This window comes from Pyrgilauda ruficollis, unplaced genomic scaffold (assembly GCF_017590135.1).
Source record: "Pyrgilauda ruficollis isolate IOZ18807 unplaced genomic scaffold, ASM1759013v1 scaffold57, whole genome shotgun sequence".
NCBI lineage: Eukaryota > Metazoa > Chordata > Aves > Passeriformes > Passeridae > Pyrgilauda > Pyrgilauda ruficollis.
The window spans coordinates 4,543,414-4,563,750 of record NW_024527377.1 but is presented as its reverse complement, the minus strand read 5'-3'; the positions used below and the strand labels follow the sequence as shown (position 1 = coordinate 4,563,750).

The 20,337-nt window shown below is 53.1% G+C and overlaps 2 protein-coding genes across 3 annotated transcripts; one reads left to right on the top strand and one right to left on the bottom strand.

The window, feature by feature from the left end:
- Positions 1-4,628: 4,628 nt before the first annotated feature.
- SMIM3 (small integral membrane protein 3) lies at positions 4,629-7,180 on the bottom strand. 2 transcript variants are annotated; one of them, XM_041481929.1, is made up of 2 exons: positions 6,354-7,180; positions 4,629-5,639 (listed from the first exon to the last, which is right to left on the bottom strand). In XM_041481929.1, the coding sequence occupies exon 2, from the start codon at positions 5,636-5,638 to the stop codon at positions 5,459-5,461; it is 180 nt and encodes a 59-aa protein (XP_041337863.1). In that variant the 5' UTR covers position 5,639; positions 6,354-7,180; the 3' UTR covers positions 4,629-5,458. The 2 variants fall into 2 exon arrangements, with proteins under 2 accessions (XP_041337863.1, XP_041337862.1); XM_041481928.1 differs by lacking the exon at positions 6,354-7,180 and adding an exon at positions 5,936-6,250.
- Positions 7,181-7,364: 184 nt separating this feature from the next.
- DCTN4 (dynactin subunit 4) lies at positions 7,365-20,294 on the top strand. The gene is made up of 13 exons (XM_041481918.1): positions 7,365-8,325; positions 9,625-9,695; positions 10,087-10,265; positions 11,163-11,206; positions 11,935-12,042; positions 13,564-13,637; positions 13,974-14,086; positions 15,387-15,496; positions 16,471-16,544; positions 16,897-16,951; positions 17,419-17,526; positions 17,932-18,029; positions 18,200-20,294. The coding sequence occupies exons 1-13, from the start codon at positions 8,191-8,193 to the stop codon at positions 18,411-18,413; spliced, it is 1,383 nt and encodes a 460-aa protein (XP_041337852.1). The 5' UTR covers positions 7,365-8,190; the 3' UTR covers positions 18,414-20,294.
- Positions 20,295-20,337: the final 43 nt, after the last annotated feature.

Genomic DNA, 20,337 nt, shown 5'->3' with positions numbered 1-20,337 from the left:
CCGAGAAATAGCTGCGGGCTGCGGGGGGGGAGCCAATGGCCGGGGGGGGCCGGGCCGGGCCGGGCCGCGTTAACCGTGTGGGCTCTGGGACGGACACACGGACAGACACCGCCCGGGGGTGGCACCACGGCCTGGCGGGGACCCGGGGCGCCCAGGGGGACACGGGGCAGTGGCATGTGCCGAGGGTTTATGCAACGTGTTACCCGAGCAGGGATTAAACCCGCAGGGTGCGGGGAGACATGTCGGGGGAAGGGAGGAAGGAGGTGACGGGGTGGGGGAGGAGAGTTGTCCCATCCTGCTCAGGCCACCCAGCCAGGGTGACATTTCCCCCCGAGCGGGGTGCTGGCTCCCGAGGAGCAGGAACCAAACCCAGCAGCAGCCTCGGGGAGGCCGGGCTGGGGTTCGGTGGGTGCCCCCCCAGTGCTGCTCGGGCTGATCCCGCTCCTCTCCTGTGTGCCCCGTAAAGGAAGGTGCTGCTAGAGGCAGCTCTGGAGGACGATCCCTCCTGCCAGGGGTTGTTCTGCAGCTGTGGCTGCACGGTGACCCTGCTGGGGTCAAGGGCAGGGCACTGCTGGGTGTCCCCAGGGGCAAGAGTTTCCAGGGTCCTGTTTGTTTAGCCAAGGAATGTGACCATTTACCCTGGGCTGTCTCCAAGGAAAATATCCGTGGTGAGGAGTAAATTCCCTGAAATCCCCCCCACCCCTCCCCCCCAAAATTATTCAGTTGGAGAATGAACTGGCTGGAGGGGAGCTGTGGGAGTTGTGGTTTTGGGGTGAGGCTGGCCTGGGGTGGAGGACAGTATGGGGTGGCAGTGGATGAGCCTTGGGGGGACCGTGAGTGCCAGGAGGAGGTTTGGCTTTACTAGAAAGCAGGGTCAGCCCTGCCTCCATGCTGTCACTGAGCCAGCTGCTGGAGATGCCATCAAGGAAGGGGAGTGAGGCCATGGGTTAAGAGGAAGCTGGGAGCAATCTCCCAAACTGTGTTCTTCACCAGAAGGAACACCATGTCCTGGGAAAGGCTGGTGTCGTGAGGCTCCAACTGCAGCCTCAGCTGGAGTGGGAGGGCGGGGGGTTGGGCCCATCTCCCAGGCGCACAGAAAAGCCATGGAGCAGGAGAGCTGTGGGTTTCTCTGTCACTGGCAGCATTTCCCAAAGCTTTAAACCTGCACTGCTACTGGGGGAATGGCTTAGCTCTGACCTCCCTGGACCCCAAGCAGTGTGGGGTGTTCCCCCAGGTCCAGGAAAACCCTCAGGGTGCTCAGCCACTGCCTGGGGACTGCACAGAGCCCATCACAACATGCCAAGAGCCAGGCCAGGCACAGGGGTGTTCCAGTCGACTCTCACAGATATGGCTGTGAGTGGAGCGAGGTGGCTCCCTGCCAAAACCTGCAGGAGCCAATATCCAGGTTAGACCCTCCCCACCTACTTCCCTGGCTCTAGGGAGGTTTGAGGCCATGGAGCTGCAGCTCCTGGCCTGCATGTTCTGCATCAACAAGGACCAGTGTGTGCCCAGTGCTGTGCTCCCCAACACAGCTCACACTTCTGAGCCTGACCAGGGCTTGAGCCACCTCCTGCAACAGAGCTGGGACAGGCTGCTCCGGACTGTGCTCCCTGCCCCACTATTTCCCACACAGGAACAGCCACCCACATCCAGTTATAGTGGTGTGTGGCACAGTGTGGTTGTGTCCCTTCCACGTGTCCCTGATCCCTGCCATGAGCAGTGAAAGTCTGAGTCACTCCTGAACTCAGTTTTCCTAAAACCAAAATAAAAACAAGGGACCCGTTTGTCCAACTCCCGCCTCCTTGGGTCCCAGTGCCAAATCAGCCTTGGTGGAGGTTGGGAATGGGGAAGGAGTTAATGAGACATAGCCAATGGACTCCCTCTCTGCCACTGATCTTCCCTGGCATCCTGGGCATGTCACTCAGTGTCCCCAACGTGATGGACCCCCCTCTCTGCCACTGATCTTCCCTGGCATCCCGGGCATGTCACCCAGTGTTCCCAACGCACTGTTCCATGCCATGCCAGAGGCTGTATGCTGCAGGACTGGGGTTCCCCACCCCAAAAAGGAGCCGTGCAGGGCAGGCTGACCCTCGCACGAACTGTCCTGCTCGGTTGTTTTTCCACCAGAGCCGGGCGGGAGCCAGCTCCCTCCTGCTGCAGATGTTTGGCAGGAGTCCGGGGCGGGAGGCCAGGCGCTCCCAGCTCCCCTCCGCCATGCTGCCACTGCCACCAGCCTGCCTGGCTGTCCCCTGAGCCGCGTGCCGGGGCTGCAGACACCTTGTGCCAGGCTGCAGGGCCCCCGCTGAGCACGGGGAATGTGAAAGCAGCGGTGGGGACCATCTAGTGCTGCCTGCTGGGGTTATTGCAGAGCTGACGGAGGAGTGTTTTCATGCAGAGGGACAGGGATGGTGCCAGCAGCGTGGCAGGACAGCGGCAGGAGCTTGGGCAGCAGCAGGCAGCATTGCCCTGGCTAGCAGCAGTGCAGCTTCCCTCTGGCAGCCTGGCCTGGCATCAATCCCAGGGCAACCTCTGAACCTTTGTTCTAAGAGTATGACAGGAAGCAAAGCAAAGCAAGCTCTGCCCGGCGAGAGGCCCCAGCTCTTTGAGCACCAGGCTTCCCCAGGCTGCCAGCCCACAGCTCGCCCAGCCCTCGCTGCTCTGCCCCAGCCCGTGTGCTCCCACACACTGCCCTGCTTCAGCAGCAGCCTCCCTGCTGGGCATGGTGCCCAACACCCTTTGGAGTGGGGGTTCCCCTTCCCGAGTGCCCCCAGAGCCCCCAGGCTATGTGCTCTGCCCCCTTCAGCACTGCCATCCCATCCTTTTCCAGGGGAAGGCTTGCTCCCTGTAGAAATGCCCCTGGCCCATTGTCCCCCCTTCCCCTGCAAAGAGAGGCTGCCCAGAGGCAAGGTGAGAGCCAGCATCCTGTGTCCCCTTCTCCCTTCTGGGACTGCCACATCTGCCTCCCCCAGCTGCAGCCCCCACGGGCCAGCAGCCAGCTCCTGGCACATGCCAGCACCTCCAGGGAAGCATCCCAGTGCATGCTGAATCACTTCAGTGCCCACATCACCCTGCCTGCTACAGCGTCACCGGAGCAGGACCTGCTTCTCAACTGAAAGGCATCTTTCCTTGGCAAAACTCCATGCAAACACTGCCTCTAAGCTCCAGCTCTGTCCAGGCACTGAAGCCAGGGCCACAGGGGGATTTGGTTATCTCATTCCATCCTGGAGGAGGAATTTCTAACTCGACAGTGTTGGAAATCCAGTTTAAATTCATTCTCCGCCATCTTAATGCTTTAAAAAAATGTCGTGGCTTCTCCCTGCTTTACCTCTGCTGCCATTTAGCTCCATGTTTGTTGTTGTTACGAGCAAACTCATCTTTCCAAGGCCTTTCCTGGAAATGTTTGCTAGGGGTTTGAAACTTCCCAGCAAATTCATACCAATAAAGGAAATCTCTCATTTCCCTCTGCTGCTTTTGACAAGGGGAAGGCAGAGGTAGGAACAGCAATCATGGATGGTTGCATGGATGGGGGGGAGGTGTTCCATGCTTTTCCTGAATTTCGCTCCAAACCAGGCTTCCTTCCCAAATCACTCCAATGTTTGTGGCTTCTCCCCTATTCCTCTCATAGCAAAGCTGCTCAGCTCTGATTCCTGGTACTGCTGGCCATCCCCACATTGTCCCCAGGGAAGCAATGCTGGGGTGGAGCACGGGAGAGAGCAGAGCCAGGGCTGCTCCCACCCTGCACATCTGTAATGTCCTCCAGCTGCCGTTGCACCGTGCCAACAAGGGAGGGAGAGAGGAAGAAAAACAGGAAAATAACTCTGGTTATTTGCCTCAAACTCTGCAGTTCGAGAGGGGAAGAGAGAGTTGACAGCTCAAAACAGAAATATGTTTTTTGGCTGGGCAAGGAATAAGTGTCTGCTCCCTCCCAGCACAACCACAGCCAGGGGCTCCAGTGCAGGCACTTCTGCTCCCCAGGGTCTGCATCCTGGTGCTAGGCTCCCTCCCCAAGGTGGGAGGTGTTTGCCCAAGGTCCTGCTTCCCTGGGAACCTCCTGCCCCTCTGATCCCACCACCCAGTGCTAACCCAAATCTGGCTGTTGTGGATCAAGCACACAGGGATGGCACAGTTTCCAACACTGCAGGGCTGGTTGCTCTTTTCAGCACAGAAAATAGGATTTAAACAATTCCCACCAGCATCACTGTAGTATTTCCCCACATCCTTCCTGATTCATGCTGTTCCTTTTGTGACCTTCCTTGCTGTGAGTCACCAAGATGCTGTTTCAGCCCCGGGGCTCCTGCCACGCTGACCCTGCACGAGGCTGGTGTGAGGGAAGTGGTGCTGGTCACCCAAGTGAGAGAAAAACAGCCACAACCACTGTCAGAAAGTCCTGAGGGATCCTTCCCCACCCACGGGGTCCAGACTGAGGTTTGCCCTCCTGGAGTGTGGAGCTGAGCTGGCAGTGAGCTTCCTGCTGGGCTCCAAGGCTGGGGAGAACGCCAGGGACCTTGAGGCAAGGCAGTGCACGAGGTCAGAGCAGGGAGGGTTTCTGGAGAGGCTGCAAAGTATCCCAGATCCTGCAGAGCCAGACACCACCCATAGTGTGGACAGAGCTGCACGACACACTCACATGAAGGATAAAGTCCATTTATTTCATAACAAAGGGCAATACAAGAGCTTACATGATCCCTTGCCACTGGCTGGGCACAAACCTGCTCCTCCCGCTTTACCTGCCAAGGTGAGGCATGCACAGACTCCCCAGCAGGGCTGGTGTGCTAGGCAAACAGTGGGAGCTCTCATTATCAGGAGTGGGGAGTGCAGCCAGCAGGCAGACAGGAGGGCTGGCAGGAACTGCACACACTCCTCTGCCCCACAAGACCCAGAGGAACCAAGAGTCCTGCAGGATTTTCCTACCATTTCTGCAGATAATGGGTAGAGGAGAAGCTGGTGCCAGCTGCACGTCTGCTGTGCAGCCAGCACAAGATCTGTCACTGATGCTTTTAGCCAAGCACTAAATGCACAATCAGAAGCCACATCCATCTTGCTTTGACTCTTTTTTCCCCAACCACCTTGACAGCTGGGACTCCAAAGGAGAAATAACTTTGTCAGGCATTTCCACTCTTTGCTGCTTGCCTGGGAGGAGACAGTGTCACCAGTGAAGGTGAGACCAGCCTGCCTCTCTCATGGAGTGAGATATTTCCAGCTGGACATGTCCACAAAGTCATGGCTCTCCCCACTGCTGCCCACGCTGTCATTTCCCCGCAGTCCCTGTGAGCTCAGTGGGCAAGACGAGCAGTGGGTACCCAGCGAGAGCCAGTCACAGGAGCAGGTCGGGGTGCTGGCCCACCCCAGCTCCTGCCCAGGCTGCAGCTCTCAGGGTACCCCATCAAGGTGCCTGGCACAGGGTCCCATGACTGTAGCCCCCAGTGCAGCGAGCTGGCCGTGCCCCCGTGCCCGTGGCTCACACGATGCCGTTGCGCGTGGGGTGTGTCCGCACTCGGTAGATGATGACGGCAGTGGCCGGGCACAGCACCAGCGCTGTCATGATGAGGATGGTGGCCAGGATGATCAACACGATGACCCAGATATCCAGGATGTGCTTGGGGAGGTCGGTAGGACTCATGAGGTGAGGGAGGTCCATCCTGCAAGGAAAAGGCAGAGGGGTGATGGGGCAGCCCCCTCCATCCTTCCCCTAGCCAGAGTTCCCCACAGCCTCCTGGTGCTCTCTCCAGGGACACCCCTGTGGCCAGGTCCAGCTTTCACCTTGGGCTCCTTCGAGAGCCTTTGGTAAAGGCTCCTTCAATTACACGCAGGATTTACAGCATGCTTTAAAGGCACTGGAAAAAAGCCCAGGGAAAAACTTCCCTATTAATTGCTACTGTTTGTTATAGGAACTGATAAAGAGAAGCCACAACCGGGTGTCCCAGTGGTCACTCACCGGTCTATCATCACTTGGGGAAATGGTGGGGGTCAGCTCATCCAGGAGCCCCCTCGTTTCTGGGGAGCCTCGTGTGTGTCCCCCCCACCTACACCTCGTGCTGAGTCACGGAGTTATCCATCAGCTGAAGGGGACGGAGGGGGCGGCGAGCGGGGACCCCATCCCGTGGACGGCGGCTGTGCCCCCGTTCTGTCCCGGCACCTCGGGGGTGGGGGACACGATGCCGTGGGGGAGAGGCGGCAGCTGCCCGTGCCTTGCCCGTGCCCTTCTGTGCCCCGCTGTGCCCTGCCTGCCCTGTCTGTGCCCCGCTGTGCCCTGCCTGCCCTGTCTGTGCCCTGCCCGTGCCCTTCTGTGCCCTGCCCGTGCCCTGCCTGCCCTGCCTGTGCCCTTCCCGTCCGATCTGCCCGCATCCCCGTACCTGCGGCGCTGCCAGGCTCCAGCACCCCCTCCGAAGGCGGCTCCTGCTCCAGCTCCTGCGCGAAGCGCTGGCAGCGGCAGATCCCGCCGGGAGAGGAAGACTCCCGCCGGGCGAGAAAGGCTCCGCCTGGCCCCGCCCGGCCCGGCCCGGCCCGCGGGGGACGGCAGGGGAGGGGAAGAAGGGGAAGGGGATAGGAGGAAGGGGAAGGAAGGAAGGAAAGGCAAAGCACGGCAGGACGTTTTTTTCTACACCAGGATGAAACAAGGACACACTCCACCTCATCCCACCCACAATGGGGTTCCACTGGGGGAGTGCCTCTGGAGCTGAACCCGAAGGTCTCAGGGAGGGACCGTGGGGACAATTTCACTTCATAGTCCTTAACAAAGGGTCCTCCCTAGCCCGTCCCCCTCCTGCCTCAGCAGGGCTCACAGGCACCCACCTGCCCCCGAGGCCCAGGGCAAGAGCACCCAGAGCCTCCACAGCCGCCCGCAGTCCCCAGGGGCTCGGGCAGGGTGATCTACAGACACACGGGCAGGGAGGGGACAGACCTCAGCCCGCCGCCTGGGAAGGCTGTTTCTGCTGCCCAGCGGAATATTCCACTCCATTGGTGATGCTGAATGGCAAAAGCAAGATGGGGTGCTCCAGTTTTCCTTCTGGGACACAAGCTCAGTCACAGTGGGAGCCACACAGTGCAGCTTTCACTCCTGCCTTTTCCCAGGGAAACCTGTTGGGTTTCTGGTGGTGGAAAGCCCTACCACATGCTCCCAAGACAGCCCTGGCCTCCAGCTCTCCTGGACATGCAGCTCTGCCGGGAGCAGTGCACAGGCAGCCTCCTCCTCCCTGCCCTCCAGCTGCTGCAGGCGGATAAAAGAGTGGGGTTTTTATCGGAGCAGCGGCAGATCCTCATGGACAGGGGTTTCCTGTGGAGCTGCAAGCAGCGGGCAGAGAGCAGGGGCTGACTGCAGGCACTGTGTGGGGATGGATCCCGGGTGAGGGTGGGGGATTCACGCTGCCGGCCACACTGGTTCTGGTGCTCGTTTGGGCGCTCCAGCAGCACACCGGGAGGGGTTTGCTGATCCCAGCTGTGCCCTCTGCACACAGCAGAGCATCCGCAGACCTCGTGCTTTCCTGCTGATCCCACAGCACAGGAATGTTCATTCTTGTCAGGATCCTGTCTTAGTGGACATGAGACTGAGGAGAAACCACCTTTGGGGTGTGACAAGATCACCCTCTCTGCTCTGCTGTGCTCTGGTGAGACCCACCTGAGCTGTGCCCAGCTCTGGGCCCCAGCGTGAGAAGGACACGGAGCTGCTGGGGTGACTCCAGAGGAGCCCGGAGATGTTCCAAGGGCTGAGCTCCTCTGCTCGGGAGCCAGGCTGGGAAAACTGGAGAAGGCAAAGCTCGGGGAGACCTCAGAGCCCCTTGCAGTGCCTGAAGGGGCTCCAGGAGAGCTGGACAGGGACTGGGAACAAGGGCTCGGAGTGACGGGATAAGATGGAACTGCTTCCCACTGCCAGAGGGCAGGGACAGAGGGGATACTGGGGAGAAGTCCTTCTCTGGGAGGGTGGCGAGCACTGGCACGGACCACCCGCGGCAGTGTCCAAGGCCGGGCTGGAGGGGCCCGGCAGCCCCAGGACCAGGAAGGTGTCGCTGCCACGGCAGGGATGGCACTGGGCGACACTTGGTGACACTCGGCGGCACTGAGGGGCACTGAGGGGCCGGCCACGCCCCCTTGCTCGCCCCGCGGGCTCACGTGGTCAGGCAGGCGTGGTGACGTCAGCCGGAGGCGCGGTGGCGTCAGCCGGCGGCGGCGCGGCGGAGCCCGCCCTCGCCCAAGATGGCGTCGCTGCTGCAATCGGAGCGGGTGCTGTACCTGGTGCGCGGCGAGAAGGAGCTGCGGGCGCCGCTGCCGCAGCTGTACTTCTGCCGCTACTGCAGCGAGCTCCGCTCGCTCGAGTGCGTCTCGCACGAGGTAACGGCGGACCGGCCGCGCCGCACCCGCGCACCGGGTGGGACCGGGCGGGACGGTGCTCTCTCTGCGCGCAGCGATTGGGTCGCTCTCCTGCCACTCACTCGCTTTCTGCTTTGCTATTGGTTGTTGGCGCGGCTGGCGGGTGGGCGCAGCGCTGCACGGAGCGCGGTGATTGGCCGCGAGTGACGGATGGGGCGGTGCTGCGCGTTGATTGGCTCTGCGCGCCTGTCCGTCGGCGGAGCTCGGGCTGTGATTGGCTGGGGCGAGCGCACAGGGGTGGCTTCCCCTCATGGGGGACGAGCCCCCCTAAACAGCCCCGGCCGGGGGTGCGGGGACCCCCAAACCCCGGTGGGGCCCGACCGGGGCCCCGGGGACCCCTCACCCTCGGGGGACCCCTCACCCTCGGGGGACCCAACCCTTGTGTCAAGACCCACCCTCACCACCACACCCATGTCCATCGGGCCCGGCCGTGGAGGGGCAGGGACCCCCAGACCCAGGCCCCTCCTCGGTTTCTGCTGTGGACGGGTGTGTGGTTTTTGCAGCTACGATTTTTGCTCTGGAGGAGGGGTTTGGCTTCGTAAATTCTCGTATTAAAATCGCTGAGACTGGTTTTGCGGGAGCCCCGTTGAATGAAGAGATTGTGATAGATTTGAGAAGCCTCGAAAGAATGACTGTGCAGCGCAGATCTCAGAAAAGGCATCTTTAAAGAAACGTTAAGGCCTCTGAAGAGCGGATCTGTGACCTGGCTGTATCCGTCATGAATTCACTGTGCTGTGAGCAGTGCAGTCATTGTGCGTGGCCATGCTTAATAATCAGTTTGAATTCCTCTTCAGGAAGGGGGCCCCATTCTTGCTGCTGTTGTTTTAATTGACAAAATTCACTGTGACAGCAGAGAGATACAAAGCATCTTCTGAAATATGTATGTGTCTGACCAGTGTAACTGCGAGAACACAATAAATTCAGGTCTAAATAGAAAATAAAATGTTAAAACTTTGGTTCAAGCTGAAAAACTAGATTCTGGTAACTGCTAAAGGTCAACACCCAGCTGATCTTTTCCCATTTACAAGGCAGAGTAATTTAATCCATTGTGATTTAAGAAACCTTATCATTTATGTTATTGAAGATCAAAATCTGGCTGAGATGGGCTAAGGTTTTGCATACCAAAAAGCATCTCAAGCCTTCCCTGGCTTCACCCTGGTGTTGCAAGACTCAGATCCTGGTTGGATCATGTGGCAGTTTGGGGCTTTTTGGACAAAGGTGTGCCAGATAATGTGTGTGAGGTGGCTGTGTCTTTTTCAGGTTGACTCTCACTACTGCCCCAGCTGCCTGGAAAACATGCCTTCAGCTGAAGCCAAGCTGAAAAAGAACAGGTAAAGTTGCCTTTTTTGTTTTTTTTTTTTCATCAAGGCTCCCTATTTAAAACAGTCCCTTTCCATGTCTGTCCAAAACTCTTCAAAAATTACATGGCTGCTTAATGTGTTTGGGTCTGTTTAGGGGAATGAGTGTCTTTCCATGATGCACCATGTGCTGCTCATGACTTTTGGGGTTTTTTTAATGACCTGGGCTCGTAACACAGAGGTTTTTAGTATCACATTATGTTTCTCACTGCTGCTGCTCTTCTGCTGACTCTGACTCCCCGAAGTTCCTGTGACAGCCCGTTGTCCCTAGGAATTCAGATGTGCTGGTTTAGTGCTGATGTGTTGTTGGGAGCGTTTCTCTCAGCCTGGGACCCTTGTCAGAGCCCTGCCTTGTCGTTTGCAGGTGTGCCAACTGCTTTGACTGTCCCTGCTGCATGCACACCCTTTCCACACGGGCCACGAGCATCCCTGCGCCGCTGCCCGACGACCCGGCCAAGACCACCATGAAGAAAGCTTATTACCTGGCCTGTGGCTTCTGCCGCTGGACCTCCCGGGACGTGGGCATGGCAGACAAGTCTGTTGGTAAGGGACAGTCAAAAGATACAAAACTGAGCCACAGCATGAGCCTAGCTTGTGTTTTGAAGGTAACAGATGATCCAGTCAGTTGCAGACTTGATATCCGGCTAGGATTGGAGTTGTAGTTGGAAATTCACAGGAAAACTCTTTGTTGGTGAAGACTCCTCTGAAGAGCTGAGTTAGTGGAATGTGTGACCCACTTAAGCCTGTGTTCCTTGACTAGTGAGAAAACTGTCAAGCTGTTTTAGTCAGTGCACTCTCCCCCACAGCTGAGATCTTGTTTGTGTACTTTCACAGGCTTTGAAGTCGCTCAGTGTGACAGCATAAACACCTAATTTATTTTCCATCACTTTTGTTCACTTAGACTTATTCCAGAGTTGCTAGTCAGTGTTTGAATTTGGCTTTTCTCTTCACAAGAGCACTAGAACAAAGCTTTAACCTATTTTTTTGGTATGTGAGATGTACAGAAAATATCTGTCAGGTAGGGTTGAGTAGGCCAAGCAGATCCTCTGACTTCCAGTGTTGACGTGACTGAAAATGGAGCTGAGGATGCAGAGACAGCAACAGCCAGTAATAAGAGACACACATATAAACACATGTACCTGCTGCTGGAGTGACTCCTGGGTGCTGTCCTGAGTATCTCTCAAGCAACATTTGTTTAAAAACACAATGTAAAAGCTGTCAGAGCTCCTTCATTCCAAACCTGCCTGTGCAATGCTTTGAGAGGTGTAATTTGCACAGACATGAAATTAAACAATTGCAGTGGTAGGTGTAGCAAAAATAGGGAGTGCCATATTTTATAAATAACACAAGATAGTTGAGTGTTGGGTGTGATTTCTGTGTGGCACCTGGAAACCTCCTGTGGGTTTTGCTTTTTCTCTTCTCTTCTCTTCTCTTGTGCAGCGAGTGGTGGCTGGCAGGAGCCGGAGAATCCTCACACACAGAGGGTGAGTGAGTGGGAAAGCTGTGCTTGGGCTGAAATGCATCAGCCAGAAAGAGCTGTTAGAGCATCAGGCCCTCTCAATCACTTTTTCTGCATCTATATAATCCTTCAGATACCAGTTCCAGTTCCTAATCTGCACCTTGAATGGAGGGAAGGCCTCTTAGAGGCTCCCCTGAGGATATCACAGTATAAAATCTCCTTTTGAGAAGAAGCTCAGTTGAAACCAACCTATCTAATGGTGCTGTTAAGGTGAATGTGCTGCGTATGTATGTATGTGAAAACAAAGCTGTTTTCCAATCAAAAGTGTGTCTAGGATCTGGAAAACACAACTGCACCTTTAACACCCTTCCCTTTTACCCGTTAGGGCTCCACTCTGAATGTGACCAGCCTCGGGGAGGGGGGAAAAGATGCTAAAGATGCTGTTTGCTCTGCCAATCCAAATTGCTCAGAGTTGGCCACATGACATTACTCTGTGCAGTCATGGCAAATTCATGAATGAAGTCTCAGTTGCTGAATTTCAAAATGAGAATTGGACACTGCCCTCCAACACACATCATTCCCAAGGAAGGGTCATTTTGTCACCCACAGTGTGGGTTAGGACACATTAAGGTACACAGGCTTGCACAATACAGCTGGTACTAGGAACAGAATGAAACAAGCAGCAGGAACTGCAGCTAGTTCACAAGCAAATGCTGCAGCTGAGGTGACAGTGCTCCCTGTTCCTCCCTCCAGATTAACAAACTGGTTGAGTACTACCAGCAGCTGGCTCAGAAGGAGAAGATCGAGCGGGACAGGAGGAAGCTGGCGCGGCGCCGCAACTACGTTCCACTGGCCTTCTCGGTGAGCTGCCTGTGCCATCCTCTCAGAGCAGGAAAAGGGATCCACAGCAGCCTCAGCCTGGAAAATTAGATAGTTGGTAGCACGATAGGGCTGCCCAGCTTTGGCTAATTGAGGACAACATGGAGAAAATGAGGCTTTCTTTAGGGGTGAATACTTTTACACTCATTACTCTGTGTTACATTGCCGCTCTCTCTGATAGTCCTCCCCAGCAGTACCAGAAGGTTTATACTTGCCATGCCTAGGAATACGTTCTCCAGGAGTGAAGTTCAGTGCAACTGCAGCCACATTGCCAGTGGCAGCTATTTCTCAGGACAGTTCATCCCACACCTTAGTGACAGATAGATCAGCATTGTCTGACACTTCTCTGCATGAAATCTCTACTGAAGTTAACCTTAAGATGTGGTTGTGGCTTGAATGACTTGTTTATTGTACCTGGCAGGTAAATGCTCACTTTCTTTAGCTGGGTGACTGCATATGCTTGCTACTTCAATGAATTGTGCTTGCTCTGTGCCCTTGCTTGTGTCTTATGGCTGCATTTTTTGTCTCCGTTGCTACCTGCTGCTATTTTGGGGGCTCTCCACAGCAACACACTATACACGTAGTGGTAAGTCTTTTCACAGTTTCTGCTGGTGTTAAAGCTCTCATGGTACCAACTGAAGGGGAGTAACAGATCCTACACCGTGCCTCAGGGCCTCTGGCTTAAGTGTGCCTAGAACAAACACAGGTGAAGCCTAACTCTTCAGAGGGTGACATTTGTTACAAAAAATATTGTGTGTTAGTTTGGAAACAGGGCAGTGTCTTTGAGGAAGTAATGTACACTTGAAAAGCGGTCCTTCACCAAACTTGGCTGAAACACAGCTGTCTGCTTGGTCAAGGCCAGTGCCACTAACATTAATCATCTCATCCTTGAAAAATCACCAGTTAGGCTGATTGTCACATTTCTCATTTGGTGAGAATTCATGTTTTGAGCCCTGCCCAGAAGGAAGATGTCTGCCTCCAAGCACCCTGGGTGCAGCTCAGCTGTAGAAAGCTGAGGAGTAGCTCAGCTATTGCTAGTGAGAGAGACTTGTAGGTAATGAGGCTTGTAGGAGTTTGAACCTTTCAGCTGCTTTCAGTGCTACAGAGCCTTTCAGATGGATGCATAACCACATCAACCCACTTTTTTTGGCAGCTGAGCTCTCATTCTACACTACTTGACATGGAGTTGATCTGAAGAGAATATCCAGGGAAGATGTGTCAGTAGTGCAGGCTAGTGATTTGAGGAAGGAGCAAAAAGCTTTATTAGCAGTAGCCACACACATCTATCTTTCCCCATCTGCAGTACAGTGGGAATTGTTTTCTCCTTGCTAACAGTTTTAAGCAGAAAAATGAATCTTAGGAAGCATTGAATACCTTTTCCTTTTTGCTTTCCTTTGCTTGTACCCCCGTGCTTGTCATGCAGCTCAAAGGATGAGTTTGCAGCAGGTTTTTGTGTCCCATCAGAGGCAGACCTGAGGGTGACAGTTCCTTTTTTCCTTGTAGGATAAATACAGCCTTGGAACGAGGCTTCAGCGCCAGAGGCCCGGAGCTCCCATCAGTGCCCTCGCTGGACTCTCGTGAGTCTCAGGGTGTGGTTACCTTTGGGGGGAGCGTTGGAGGTGTAGGCAAGAGACGAGTAAAGTAGCTCTAGAAAGATGATAGGCAATTAGCAGATAGCATTGAGAGGAGATTTCTCCTTTTAAGCACTGGAGAGGTGTCAGATCCTCAGGTATCTGTCTGCAGCAGCTCCAGATGTTCTGCTTTCTCCCAAGAGGAGCAAGGGACTGCTCACACCCTTGTTGCAATTATTGTTGTGCAATCTCAGCTCTCGCTGCCTTCTGTGCTATAGTGCAGTTGCTGTCAGAGCACACATGCCCTATTTCATGACTGAGTTGCCCCTTATTTTGCTTTAGCCTGAAAGAAGGAGAAGACCAGAAAGAGATCAAGATTGAGCCAGCTGATGCAGTGGAAGAAGTGGAGCCTCTTCCTGAGGATTACTACACAAGACCAATCAATTTGACAGAAGGTAAAACCTTAGTATTCTGTCACTTTTTGGCCTTACATTTTGTAACATGGGCACTGTCTACAAGCTTGTGGCATTCCTCATGACCCAAGTTCCTGGTAATTTTTATGCTGGGATGAAATACTGGGAAATACTTGACTTTTTAAATGGTAACTTTGAATGCAGCCTCAGCTTCATGTTGTACATGGAAAGAAGTCATGTTGTACATGGCTTCAGAGCCAGAAGGCCTGAAGGGTTATTTAATTTTCTTGCTGGCCTTAATTTCTGTGTGTGTGAGGCATCAACTTTTGGACAGAGAAAAAAGCTGATGTCCTTTTTCAAATAATAGCAGGAAATAAGGAAATAGCAGCTGCTGGGGATCTGGAACCAGAAGTGGGCTGTTGAGTAACAATTGCGCATTGCTTTGACATCAGCTTGGAACAGCCTGTGTACACTTGCCAGTTCTTTAGCTGACTCATAAATTTAATCCACAAATACTGTAAATTGATCAGTAAGACCTGGTGTGAGCAGGATAAACCAGCAGGTACAGGGGTGATGTGGGCTTCCAGCTGAGGTAGCTCCAAGCGGAGCGGGTGATGTTGGTAGTTCTGCAGGCCTGCCAGTATCAGTTAATTCATGAAAGGTTTATGGAAAGGGGTAGGTCTTCTTGGTCTCCTTTTCTCATGAGGCTGTTGGCACTGTGAGTTTGATGCTGGGGAAGGAGACAGCTTTCCTGGTTCCTCACAGTGAGGGAAAAGGCTGCCAGGTGGCTCACTTGCCTTTTAGGTACTGAAACAGTGGGGAGCCTGCATTTTGAGAGAAACGCATGGGAGGTTTTGTCTGCTGGGAGTTTCTTGCTTTGGGAACTGTTTTCTCTAATTCTACGTGTGAGTCTGAGTTATGCAAACTCCTTGCTAAGAAGCTGTGTATTGCACTCATGCAGCATCCAGCTGTGAGGGTAACAAAGATGTGAAACTCATTTCTGTGGTGAGGGAAAGAACTATGTTCTAGATGGTTAGAAAGCTCTTGTTTCCATCCCAGCTCAGCTGTGAAGAAAGATGTGAGTCCCTTGTTTCTCCTGGTCTAGCACTGATGTTGCTCTCATGTTACTGTGCCCAGTCAGGGCAGCGCTTTATTCAGCTTTTGCCTTTCTATTTATTTCTAGAAATGTGATAGTTGCCAGTGCCTTCTGAATTACGGGGTGCAGAAATTAAGTGTCTTAGAGATGGTGGCAGGTCTCCACACAGTGCGAGGTGCATATGTAGAATCCAGTTTTGAGTTTCAGTTCCTGAGACATTTGTCTTGCTTTCTGTTGTGCTCCCAGTGACGACTCTGCGCCAGCGCCTGCTGCAGCCTGACTTCCAGCCCATCTGCGCTTCCCAGCTCTACCCACGTCACAAGCACCTCCTGATCAAACGCTCGCTGCGCTGCCGGGTAGGGAATTCAATCCAGAGAAGTGCCCTTTGCAGGCTCTCAGCACTTGGGTGCTGGGAAATGGGCTGTGTGTTTCTCTTTTAGAAGAAATGGCTCAAATGCTTCCAGCTGTTGAAAGTTCTCAGCCAAGTTAGTGGCAGCAGCACTAAGGGGGTGAGGGAGGCTGTGGTGTCTCTGGTGTGGTGACAGTTGTGAAAGGGGGACAGCACTGTCAAAGATGCATAGGGATACAAAGGTGGTTTGTGCTAGTGCCCTGCCTAGCCACGGAGCCAGAGAATACTGCCAGTGCACCAGGGCAGTTGAAATTAAAAAAAAAAAAAATTGCTGTTACTAAGGACAAAAGTCAACAAACAAAATATTAGGGAGAGGCAGTGCACAATACTGAAGATGTCACTAGAGTGAAGGCAGGAAGATGGTATTTCTGAGAAGCAAAGCAGAGATCTGTGAAGTGAAGATAGGCAAGAGTTAAACCCAGGTTCTGCTGTTGGCTTTCTGCATGGCCCTTACTACATTATTTGTTTTCTCAGTCATACAAGGATATTTATTTATCTAGTTCCTAAAGTAATAGAGCAATATTATTGTAAGTATTTAAGATGCAGGATGCTGAACAAGTGCAGAGTATTTTCTCAGAAATAAGTAATGTCAGACTGATGCTGTGTTTGAAGAGTAACCTATGAGGAGATCAGGACTTCTAGCTGCTTCATTTTTTAGTGGATTCTGGAGCATAGGTCAGAGGGCAGTTATTTGTGCTGCAGTCAGTGTCCAGGTGTTTTCAAGACAGGTTCCAAGTCTTGTGTTTCTGAGGTTGTGCTGGATATGACATTTTGGAGTATCAATAGCTGAGCACATTGATGGCTACATGCACCCCAGGTAGTCTGAACGTCATGGCTGGTGACACAGCACTTGCGGCTCTGATTCTTCAGTGTGTGACTGCACACTATCTTTGGTGCTGATTTAAATACCTTTCTTTCTAGAAATGTGAACATAACCTGAGCAAACCAGAATTCAATCCAACATCCATCAAATTCAAGATCCAGCTGGTTGCTGTGTAAGTAAGAAATGGGGACTGGGCACAACAACTCCCTGTTCATGCTTAGTTAATTCCTTCTATTTTAATTTCCTTTGACCTCTTGTGGGATTGTGTCATCCCTTAGGATGGTGTAATCACCTTTTTAAATATATTTAGCTTATCTGTAATAGGTTTGCTTGCTGATCTATTAAAGATTTCAGCAGTTTGACAAAAACACTGCATGCTGTGCCAGCCCCAGACTGCAGCAGGGTTTTGTAGGGTTAGGGTTATACAGCCAAAGGACACTTTCATTTTTCCTTTCATGAAAGCTCTAATAGCTTTACAGAGGGCAGCACAGTCCCTCACAGTCATTTGCTCTGTTATTTTGTAGCAACTACATCCCTGAAGTGAGAATCATGTCTATTCCCAACCTGCGCTACATGAAGGTCAGTAGCTTTTCCAGAAATGTCTTAGGCTGAGACATAGCCAGGGGCTGTGAATGTGGGATCTTTTTGGAAGATGACATGATGTGATGATTGTTCCCTGAGGGCTGCACTCACTCCATTTAGAGGGTGCAGGGCTTAAGGGAGTGGCCAGAGTAACACTGCATGTGCTTGTCACTGCAGCAGTAGATTGCTGTGCAGTGTGACATCATCACTTGCCAATGTCTGAAGAATAAAAGGTGTGGAATTGAGATCTCAGCTAGACTCCCAAAATACATATTTCTTATGTTAAGAGTTTTGCATGGCATTGGTGCCTTTCTTATGAATGAGGGGTGGTCACTGTCCATCCATTGAGAGGATGTGATGCAATTTTTGAATATGTTGATGAGTCAGAGAACCTGGAGGTGCTTACAGTAACAATGAATTCTAGCACAATTGCTTCTTCATTTGTGATTCCTGAATGTCCCCAGGAGAGCCAAGTCCTTCTGACTCTGACTAATCCTGTGGAGAACGTCACACATGTGACATTGCTGGAGTGTGAGGAGGGAGACCCTGATAACATCAACAGCACTGCCAAGGTATTGATTGTACCCTCCTGCTGGGTGAGCCCAAGCCTCTTCCAGGGTTTACCACTCCCATTTGTCCTTCCACAGGGCACACTTTTCATATGTCCTTCAACCCCTGCTGACTCTGCTGCATTTCCCTCCTTGGAGCTTAAATGACTGTCACAGATCTAAACAGAGGCTCATTAAGTATTTTGAAATTTTGGCTGTACCTTGATATCGAAAACCCAAGGGAGAAATTTATTATGTCACTGGCAAGGTGGTAATCAGGTGGTCCTGGAGCAGAGAAAAGCTGAGGATAAGTCACTTCTCTGTTAAACCACAGTGAAGCAGACCTCAGAAGAGGAGAAACCTCTCCTGCTTGCAGTGTAGCTGGTGATCAGTGCTGAAAGGCTTCTTTCTCTCCATGCTCTGTTTCAGGTGGCAGTTCCTCCCAAGGAGCTTATTCTGGCTGGCAAAGATGCTGCAGCAGAATATGATGAGCTGGCAGAGCCTCAAGACTTCCAGGATGACCCTGAGTGAGTGTCCTGTGGGGATCCTCTCCCTTAAAAACCTGGCTCTTTGAGTAACTCCCTCTCCTCCTGTGTGTCTTCAGTGTGGTTTGAGTTCCTCTGAGAGCATTGTTCCACTTGGAACAATGCTTTGAGAACTTGGCTGACCCAATGTTCCTGTGTGTTCTGCCTTGCAGCATAATTGCCTTTAGAAAAGCCAATAAGGTGGGAGTTTTCATCAAGGTCACCCCACAGAAAGAAGAGGGCGAAGTGACCGTGAGTTTCAAGATGAAGCACGAGTTCAAAAACCTCACTGCTCCCATCCGGCCCAACGAGGATGGTGACCACACCTCTGAGGTGATCTGGCTCACCCATCACGTGGAGCTCAGCCTCGGCCCCGTGCTCCCCTAGCGGCTCCCAGCGCTTGCTCCCGACGGCTGGATGGACTGGCACCCTGAGAAAGCACCTGCTGAAAGGCTCTGCCAGAGCTGCTCTGTGATGTGTGGGTGTGCCACGGGCCCGGCCAGCCGCCAGGAGGGGGCTGAGGCTGCCGTGGTTTGGGCTGGTTTGTTCTCTCTCCCCTTGTCGTAGTGCCCACTAACCACCACTCCACTTCCCCTCACTGCCACAGGCTAGAGTAACTTGCAGCACATCTTAGAGCACAGGAAAAGATCTCCCTCCAGGTTTGGCTTTATCAACAGATGGTTAGGGCTGAATTTGGATTTATCAGCAGAAAAGAACCCGTACTGGTTTTTTCTCCATGTCAGCCCACCAGCCTGATGTTACATACCCAATAATGAACAACTTCTCTTTCACACAGGGCAATGCCCTTCCCAAACTAACATTTTAAGGAGTGTCCCTGCCTTCTGCATTCTGGCAAGCTACTGCCAGCAGCATGATCTTTTCTTTTGGTTTTCTGCCCCCTCATAGGATACCTCAACTGTGGGAGCTGGGCCATAGAGCCCTACCCCTCTGGCACATGTAGCTTGCTTAGCCGAGGTGGCAGAGGTTTTTTCACAAAGGAGTTGATCAGTTTGCCTTTAAACTCTAAACATAGTGTACTGTAGTGTTCATGGATCTGACTGGCAACCAAGCCTGCCATCAGCCCGCTGCATCTCAGCTGGATGTGGCAGCAGGATGTGCTGCAAGCTGGGAATTCAGGTTCTGCTGCAGCTCTTGATTGAGGCAGGGGGGCTCCAGAGAGGCTCCCTGGCAGACCTCAGCTCAGTAAATGTTGTGTTGCTAGGGGTTGTAGCAATGAGGGTATGAAACCTGGAGAGTTAAGATTAGTTCTGGTAATTATAAAGTTACAGTGGTGATTTGGGTTCATAATCTTTGTTTTTCCAGTTAGCGCGGGTGGGAGGGAGGTGTAAAGGTGGAAACTCATTAGATGTTAACTACACACACTGTACCAGAAGGTCATTTACCCAGGGTATAATTTGGCTGCAGTCCAAGCTAAAATGGGTGATTAAGAGCTGTGTATCCAGGAGACTGAATTACTGAGAAGTGCATGGCTGGTGCAGGCAGGTGAGATGGCTCTTCCTGCAGAGCATTCCCACTTCAGAGGTTGACCTCTGTTAAACATTTCTGAGGGGCTTTGACATGCTGCTGTGCTGGGAAAGGCTTGGAATACCAGCCAGCCATGCTGTGTCATGATGCTTGTGCCATGGCTCTGCCAATCCTCTACATGGAGGGGCAGGATGAGGCTGCCTGCTGTCTGGGGGGTGCTGCAGCACCCCAAAACATCTCCCTTAGCGCAAGGAGCCTGCCGTGGTGTGCTGGGGGGGCTCACAGCCCTGGTCCTGCAGCGGCTCTCAAAGCAGCGAGGCATCACGTTTACAGCTCTGTGTAGGTGACACACAGATGTACAGCATGAGTTTGAGACTTGTAGTTAGTAGTTAATGTGTAGTGCTAGTGCCTGCTGTGGCTTTCCCTGTCCAGATAACAAAGCACTTCACCTCTGGCCACAACTTCTCGTGTTGAGTAGCCAAAACAGCTGCTGCACTTTGACACCACCACTAAAGACCTCCCAGGACCCAAGCCTGGAGCTGTGCCTGGGGCTGGGTTTGCTGCAGGCTGTGACCTGCGTCCTTCTCACTACAAACAGAAGGTGCACAGTAATGTTCTGAGCGCTCGGACGAGCTCGGAGCTCTTCTCCCCTCCCTGCGGGTGCTCTAGGCCCTAGGAAAGGTATTGGCGTGTCCCTGCCTCTGTCCCTGCTCCCCGACAGGCGCCTGTTGCCTTATGCTTGACGTCGTGTAGTGACCTTCAATAAACCACACGTGGCTCTCGGATGCTTTTTGCTGGCTCTTATTCCAAAACAATCATTATTTAA